Source organism: Trichoplax adhaerens, genomic scaffold, assembly GCF_000150275.1.
Source record: "Trichoplax adhaerens TRIADscaffold_8 genomic scaffold, whole genome shotgun sequence".
Taxonomy (NCBI): Eukaryota; Metazoa; Placozoa; class Uniplacotomia; order Trichoplacea; family Trichoplacidae; genus Trichoplax; species Trichoplax adhaerens.
In genome coordinates, this window is record NW_002060950.1 from 1,629,807 (window position 1) to 1,639,397 (window position 9,591).

A 9,591-nucleotide genomic window follows, 5' to 3' on the forward strand; every position below is an offset into this window, starting at 1 on the left:
TATTTTACTTATCCTAAGTAAGCCAAATCACCAAGTAATAAATAAATTCTACAATTTGTGCATTCATGAGCCGATAGTACAAACGTTAATTTATACGGCACATATCCATACTTTCATAAATATAAAATCAATCAAGAATGCTGTAATAAATGGGCTTAGAATGTATAAAAGAGATGAATTTCTAGAATACAACATGATCACCATAAATATATATCATTTATACCATCTTGTCACTGGTAACACAAGAGAACAGAGTCATTCATAGAGTAGAAATAAATCTATTGGTCATACTAACATTATTCAGCATTATTAATAAATCTTCTTTCAATGTTATTAATCGACTGGATTATAAAGTGATCGTCCAACCAATTATTTATAAATCAGAAGTTATAAACTTATTCAATAAAATGATTAATTCCATTTAGTTTATAACTCAACGATATCAACGATGAACTATTATCTATACGAGTATCAATATCTTTATATGTAACAAATAATGGATTTAATCCTTGGTAACTAAGGAGTTTATCGATAAATTAATTTAGTGGATCTATTAATGCAATTAAATTCATTCCTCTACTCATTCTAAACTTACTAAATCTTTATGAATACTTTCAGTAGTAATGTTATTTCATGTTTGTTGATTATTTATTTATCTAAATTTCAAATTGAATCGTATGATGTTGAAGCCATCTCTTTGCTTTATAATCGCTGTAGTAGAGTTTTCAATGATCTCTTTGCTATTTCAATGGCTCCGCTTATTTCATAAATGCTTAATAAGCTATAAATACTATGCAATACCGTACTCATCATAACTTTTAATACAACGATGGTCATTTCTTTTCATCGAGATGGATTTTTGGGGGAAATGTAGCTATGAGATTATCTTTGACAATGGCTCTAGTGGCGGAGACCAAAATTTGATCAATAAGTAAAACAGAAAAATAAATAATGAATGCGATCCAACTTAATTTGCCACCAACTATGTATGAAAGATACAATTCCTATGTATTGATTTCATAAATAACTAGCCATGCCATAGTTTATCATATTTTTGCACCGGTACCATAGACGAGTATAAATCCATCGATGATGTTAACTAATGATGCAAATTATCTTTGTAATTTATCATTGAAAAATTCTCTTATTGAACAGTGATTTTTCATAGTTGATCTTAATCCAAATCATAATCATCGCTGTCTCCACTACGTACCGGACTGACCGTTTCTAGTCGATAGGCATGCCAGCAATTGAACTTATGGTTATCTTCAGCTGCTTTACGTTTATAAGTAGCTTGAAAGAAGATGACATAAATGAGTGTTGCTAGAGTTAATAATCCAACCATCACCACGGTAGCCCAAGAGTAATCGCGAGGAATAATTGCAGTATCAGGAACCGAAATCATTGGAGAAGGAGAATTAGATGAACTTAACTGAGAATGATGGCATGCAGAATAAATAATTTGAGAGCTATCCAGCGGCGGACTAATGATTGGTAAAACGATGATCATAACTACACTAATAATAGTCCTAAATGGTGATGAAGAAAAAGCATTAGTTTGACTTCCATCCATGTTGGATATAAGTTAATATCTAGCATATGCTGCTATAGTGCAATTTAAAAGAAACTACTGACTCTCTTTCGTTCTTTTCCTTTATGCACTTACGCTAAGAGGAATAGAACTCCCGAACTAATGACTTCGTCAACTGGATAAGAACACTCCACACATAGTTCTAGCATCATCGGGACAAGACTCATACCAAAAATGCCATAAAGCGCCGCAAAAAGGCAAAGAAGACCTTGGCAATTACGGTATCCAGCAGACTAGTTCATTTATCATGAAATACGGGTATATAAGAATCCAGGAATTTTGATCATGAAAAAGTAAATAGGTAATAAATTCAATCAAAGCTCAGACATAAACCATCTTTAGTACAATGTTTTGGAAAATTTTAAACATCCTATCTAATGTAATAGATCAGCACAGTTACCATAAAGAAACCAATCAGCGATAAGTTTGCCAAGGATAGAAAGACTTTGGATATTACTTCAAAATGATTAATACTTCGGATAAAGAAAAGGATAATAACTGCAGCAATAAATCCACACATAGTCATAATGACAATGCAAAGGCCAGCAAAATCCTTTAAAAATTGAAATAAATTTTTTAATGACGAAAACATTAATAGCAGAGTTGAAGTAGCATACAGTGAAAGCTATAATTACGTCTGGGTAACCAGTAGGACATAAAATTTGTTCTATTAAAACGCCGACAGTACCCAAGACTGCAAAATGAGTAGCTACAGTAATAGCCAGGAGCTGATAGGAGCTGTCTGATTTCAGCTAATATTTATTAAATGATATGAAATAGATGGATAAAATAAGTTCAGAATAATTGAAAATTGGCTGCATGATATGAATTCGTAGATCTATTTTTTATAGAAACTTTGCTACATCTAGTAATATTGTGCTAGATCATAGAATCATACACTGTAACATATACAGAATCAGTCTTACTAAATTGGTAATGCATTTCCAGGTACTCTCAGGATTCTCATCTAACATCATGATAAATGATGGGGCATTTGGGGGTTTACTATATTTCATTCCAATTGTAGCCATTAAAGTAGCAGCAGCGACAGGAATGAGGTTAATAATTAGCTATACATAGGAATTCAGAGAAAAGGAAATTAACAATATAAAACGACAAGCGAAATCCCATGTAACAATCTATCTAGAAGACTGTAGGGTTAGTTGCTTCAAGAAAATTACTAAATGATGTTTAATTTAGCTATAATAACCTGTAAATATGAACTACATAGATTGCCCATATACTAAAGGATAGGAAATGTGTATGTCGTTGCATTCACTGATCCTAATTGTAAAGACTCGACTAGAGGCATTAGACTTACTAAAATCGGCATCTTAAGGTAGTTGTGATTAGTTATAGCTGGTGATAAAACGCTCGATACCATCATTCCTAAAGTCACACCTAGATGATAAAAAATATTCATTATCAAGCCTCAATATTAAGAGCACTTTCAACGATTGCATGATATAGGAAATCGATTTAAATTACATAATAATTAAAGGCTCTCGATTATTATGCAGTGGATACTCGTATAGTTTAGTAGGTCTATTATACCTAGTGTAGCAATGGTGTTAGCAAGTATTCTTTCTTCATCAGGAAACCATACTGCTGCCATTTTAGTGGTAGTAGCTAAAATAACAGGCTGACCTAGGGCAATCAAGCCCTGCCCGATAAATAATGTTGGTATACGACCGGCTGCGGGTACATAAGCGCTCAATACTCGAATACTTGCACCCAGAAGTGTTACCCAACCGTTGACGACGATCTAGAAGAAATTGTAGTCAATAATGAATTAAATCAATGTTATAATATTCAATCTATTACCAATGGTAGAATAGATCACTTTACTAAACTATTTCAACGTCAAAGCATTATCTAACTCGTTGCATCCAACTCCAAAAGCTGTACGAAAAATTACACGTCTTGCAGATGCTATCGCTAAATACGACACAGTACATTTATATTAATTTATGCCATGTTAGGCCATAGTGCTGCATCTAACCGATGTGATGTGATTGTTGATTGTTGTTAGATGTTAGCCGATATTAGATTGTTGATGATATATATCCAATTAATTGTCTCACAACTACACAACTATACATTAATTACATATACGAATGTCCATTCTAATAACCTTATTTTCTAAAGAGAATAAATATCTTTTAAACTATCTATGAAATAAACCAATGCCGTCTATTTTATTATCGTCAATTTAAAGATTTTAAAATCTTTTTCTTGAAAATAACGAGTAAGAAAAGGACAGCCCATGTTTTTTCAACTCTTTGAGCTGTTAGGAATTTTAGTTGAATCATAACCTCTCGATATAATAAAAAATGAAACTATTTCAATTGAATGAAATTACTGTGTACTTAAAAGTCGTGATGGATGATTTCATCGTTCCGTAATAATTTCAATTGTAAATATACTGTAAATTTTAACTCTAATTGTATAAAGATATTAGACGTAGAATATTTTAAATATAAATATAGGACTATAAAGAGAATGCTTTCTAGTATGAAATTATCATTGATACCTAGAAATTTACTAGTACCACAAAGATAGTTAGACGTAGTATGTTTAAAATCAAGTATAGCGCCCTTTATAAGGAGGTATCTTAGCATGAATAATTAATTATTATTGATACTTAGAAATTGATGCAGTACTGTATATTCTAAAATGAGTATAAGATTGTTACAAGAATACATCTTAGTATGACATAATCATTATTGATACCTAGAAATTTTCGAAGTCTAGTGGCATAACGATAGTTAGACGTTGTATATTTTAAATTGAATTTAGAACCATTACAATATACTATCTTAGTATGAAATAATTATTATTGCTACCTAGAAAATTCTCGACTCTAAAGATATAAAGATAGTTAAATCTAGTCCATTTTAACGGCATATTGAACCGTTATAAGAATATATATTTTAATATGAAATAATAATTATGCTGCCTAGAAATTTCCTAATACTAGTTATATCCAAGGCGATCGTTAGAGATATAGTACATTTTAAATTGGGTATTTATAAGAACATCTCTTAGCATGAAATAACTGCTATTGATACCTAGAAAGTAAGCCTAACATTGGCATAATTGCATGCCAATATTAACGGATGCTATCTCATTTTGTTTTATTTTTACGTCCTTAACCTAAGCTGTCTACAGTAATCTTAAGGATACTCAGTATTAACTCTAAGAAAATTAGAACTTATACTATTGTCATCTACTTATAACTGTAAACATCTACTGACATCTTGTCAGTAAAATATTTGGCTTAGTTTTTAGATACTGTTCATTCATTACTGATATAGGTCAATGCAAAGTTTAATATATTCTAGACAAATGCAACCACTTTTATCTCCAGCAATTGTAGCTCTAAATAACATGCAGCTATCTAAATCGAGAAAAGAAACAATCAACATGGCGACTTACCCCTACTCGAAGGCCATATTTATCCAATAACCAGATGGAGATTGGACCTACAATGACAAATCCTAGCAAAACTACGATGGAGAGCCAATTGACGTCTGATAATGAAATCTTGTAATATAGCGCTGTTGAATCAGCAATCATAGCAAAAGTATAATACAGCTGGAAAAAAATAGGAGTCGAAATTTTAGCAAAAACAGGATTGCTACCCATTGAAATTCTCTTATTTCTTTATAGCTGTATCTACATTAATATAACTATCTTCATTCCGAGTAAGATGATAAAGTCATTTACTTTACTATGAATCGTTGGTCAAGATATAAAATCATATACTGAACAAGCTAATCGATAATGTGATGGCTTTAAGTCATGACTGGTGGTGATAAAAATTCAATTTTAAAGCGAGTTCAACATGATATATTACTTACCATGGCGTTGCATAGATTTAAAAAGGTAATGGTGGCTAAAATAAACCAGCGGTTAGGATGCACTTCTGGCACAGGATGAAGCCGTATCATTCCATAGACCGAATCGGAAGCACGATCGATAAAAGTTCCGCTATCGCTAACGGTATTTTTCTCATATTTCTCCTCGTTATTTCCATAATTCATCATTAAATTGATATTTTCGTCATTCTTTGGAATCACGTTATTTGCCATAGTAAATTGGAGCAGTTCAGTGTATTAGCGTAAGAAAAAACTGCAAATTGAAACTAACTCAATGATCAACACAGTCTAATCGTCAAGTAGAGACCTGTTCAAAATAGAAATAAAATAATCTTAGCAATTTTTTTCCATTTTCTTCCGCCATGACTCATTCTTCTGATAATTTACATATTGAACTTTGGAATAAAATAATTAGTAGTACAAATTAAAATTCATAATTTTGCTCCTAACATCAAATTGAGCTGTTGATCCCTTCCTACTTTAATGATGACAGAATTATTCTTTTACAATTTAAAATTAGTCTATCTAGCCCAGGCATAATGGATTAATTAATGCAGTGTAGAACAACGAATAGGCAGAGGAATGTTGTATTTTTATCATCGAAAGAATGATGCTGCACTATAAAATTCGTTATATTGCAGCAGGATAGAAGCTAGAGAATAATAAAATGAGAGTGCGATTTGCAACCGTTTATTAATTGAAAAGATGAGAAAAATCGATGAACCGGAAAGAATTTGCTTTTAGAATAGTACTTGTTAGAGACTGATCTAGAGATGGATCTTAGGGTACATTAAATTTTGACATGGCAATCACAACATGATGAGAAAATGAAACTGCTTATTTTTTTATTTCGATTATCCAATTTATGTTTGTAATCAGACTAACAAATCGATAGATTACTACGTAAAGCCATCACTATGAATAGAGTTAACAAGTAATGCAAGCAACGGGCACCCTAGTGAAAATTAAAGCGGACGAAAATGAAGAATAAACGCTTTGATTGCTTCCAAACCTGTCAATAAAGTCTTTTATACCATAGATGACGACTTGCTAGGGTTTCAATTTTCAATCAGTAATCCGCTTTCATGATACCAAATGGAAAACAGTATAAGTACGAGTAGAAACTACAAATTCAGCTGTGGTTTTAATCCTTTTTTGTTAAGATTTACTCTATCTTTCGAGGAAAAAGTAATCTTGGTGTGATTTAAAGCAAGTGTTGACGTATAGCTAATATTGAAATCATATGATACAACACCATGATTCCAGTGAAAATGGAAGAGTTTGTCCCCTAAGTTGATGTTTGGATAATCTAATTAAACCATTTTAAGCGTCACTAATATTATTGATTATAAAGAATAAGAGACTAGCCATTAATGCTGTGTCATGTAATCATTTGGATGCCAAAGAAATGGGTCAGCAAGAAATCGATTTTATCGACAAGTAATTAATTAATAATATTATGAATTTCAATAGCGTAAATAGGTACACCCCTACGTTATACAAGTATAAAGGTGATTATTTCCGCTATGAAAAGATTAATTGATTGATTGACGATAGGGTACAATTTAGCAGCAGGGAGAAAAGCAAGATGAACGATTGACATCCATCCATTAGGCATGGATTACTGGAAATATGACAGTTTTAGTAATCCAAGTTTTCAATCAGATCGAGATACATAACTTTCCCCAGTATATAAAATAGCACGAGATCTAAAAGCGATACGTAGGTCACTGCTAATAAGTTACTTTATACTATAGCTAATGTCAATTTAATTGCACACCTTCCTAAATTAATGCTAGTTTATTGTAGTGCCACCTGGCTTTTAAAAATTGTTTTTCATAGAATCTTGGACAAGTCTCTGCCTTCCATTATGCAATGATGACGGTAAAGAAAAAGTTTCAGCTGGCTCTTTCATCTTCACTTACGAAGAGCTTTGCAAAGATCTTAGGTGCTTTCGGTAGATTAAAGCTTGTATACGATTGCTATTTTTAATATACTTTCTGCTCTTACGAAACTGTCTACTAAAGTAGATACTGGCCAGTTTAGATGATAGTGGGCCTGCCATATACTACAAGAACAACAATTAGCATAGTTGCTGCAGTTGTTGATATTCTGCAGTAGAAATTGGCGATCGTTGTTGACCTCATTATGATGATTCTAGTTTATCCTAAGTGGATCAAACTGACAAGACTTCTATTCTAGTCATGATTTACTTTAGAATTAGAAAGCAGCAGCTGGTGATTTTTTTTTCTCTCTATCTCTGTTAAGGTTTTAGTTAAAAATAATCAACGCTAAATTTGTTATTATTACGGCATATTATGCTCGATCATCAATAAAAAATAAATAACTATTTGGAGAGTCAAAAATATAAGCTATATTTTGCGACGTTGTTCAGTTGAAGTACTAACCTGAAGAAGTTTACATGGTAGCTAATGTACAGCAAAAGGATTCAATATCTTGCTCATCAATCTCAACTCTCAAATCGTTAAAAATTTGGATTATAAATAGATCTAACTATTGCAGTATTTCAAATAGCCATGAGCTTGATGGTGTTTTAACCTATTATCGAAGTAGGTGGGTATGTTTTGATAGTGATAGAGGCTTAAAATATGGTCGGTTAAACAGATTGAATAATTAATTAACCACCTGTTTTTTCTCTTCATTCATTACCTACTGGAATTTATTTAAATAAATTAAATGAGGCAGGAATCTATCGAAAAATCTGCTTTGATTATTTGAAACCGGAGAGTCGACAGCCCGAAATCATACGAAAATATTTACTTCTAATAAAAGAAGTGGGCGAATTATTTTTCATTCCATGCTCTGTATTAAACCATAGCCAAGCTGTTACATCTTATTGTGTATCTTTGCTGCCACTTGAAAACGTTCAAATCTGTTTTAGATAGTACCATTGATAGTTTTGATCGTTTTATTGACTTTAAATACTCCGTTCATAGTGTTAGAGCCATAAGTAGGCCAGACCTGTTACCAGTTGGAAGAATATGTTCTGTTTTTATGGCCCATCAAGACATTATAATTATAGGTGGGATCTGATGTAACCTTCTAGATCATCAGATATGGTTTAAAATGGTAAAATGAATTTATATCATGTTGGCGATAACCCTATGTAGTATAAGAGGGAAATTGATGTACTTATGCTTCTATTATACGTAGTATAAATTTGATGTTAACTTACTGGTCAACATAGGTATACGTGAAGTCTTTTACCACAGTTCTTGTGAATTAAGAAAGGCTTTCATATCTAACCACGTCTTGAATGTCCTTACATTCCTTACTACTTTCATAATTTTTATCCATGGCCCAAACCACCATGATATACTATAGCTTATATTATATCCTACAACTTATTCTTGACAGGCACTTCATTGCAAAGTGCGGCTGACTTTTACGCCATCTCCAAAAGCTGTTACCATTATCAGAGATGTTATTGCTGTTAAGCAATATTATTTCACGCCAGTTTAGATGCTGATCTCTCTTAACGTAACTTCCTCTTCCCTTTACGATCCTTACTTTTGAAAGAAAGAGTAGCATTATTTTCCCAATTCAATTCCATAGGTAAAGTTAATGATGGCAACTAAATCTAATATTGTCGATAATAATTCGATCCTCAGAAGCATGGAGTATTTTATAGATTGTGTAATCATAAATAACCGAATCATTCTCTTTGATAGGAATATAAGTAAAGCGAGGAAATTTTCGGGTGCAAAGAAGGAATCCTATCATCCACGATACGATGTAACCTAGTTCTAGATAGCACGTATTCCCTTCCCCTAAAATATTTAGTACTTTTACACATCATTTAATCATCCATAACGATTCATGAATAGTTAAAAGAATGATGAGCCAATATATGAAATTATACGTATTAAATATAAGAATGGAACTCATAGCCTAATCATAGGATTTCACCAGATAATCCTTAAAGTTTAATATCAACTTATGATATTATACTACAGGTTGAACAGTATAGCATACGTTTAAGAAATGAAATGATTTTACTAGGTAGAAATCTCGCACACAAACATACAAGATATTTCATTATGCAATCTTTACTACTATAAGGATCATTTAGTATGAGTATTCATTGCTAGCTGATCT

The 9,591-nt window shown here is 32.1% G+C and overlaps 1 protein-coding gene across 1 annotated transcript; it reads right to left on the reverse strand.

Annotated features, from left to right (window-relative positions):
• Positions 1-833: 833 nt before the first annotated feature.
• Positions 834-5,685, reverse strand: TRIADDRAFT_58608 (uncharacterized protein; the record flags this gene model as incomplete). Its single annotated transcript, XM_002114744.1, has 10 exons — positions 834-1,004; positions 1,214-1,529; positions 1,667-1,824; positions 1,992-2,144; positions 2,209-2,343; positions 2,518-2,661; positions 2,913-2,992; positions 3,146-3,356; positions 5,030-5,188; positions 5,455-5,685. The coding sequence occupies 10 exons, from the start codon at positions 5,683-5,685 to the stop codon at positions 834-836; spliced, it is 1,758 nt and encodes a 585-aa protein (XP_002114780.1).
• Positions 5,686-9,591: the final 3,906 nt, after the last annotated feature.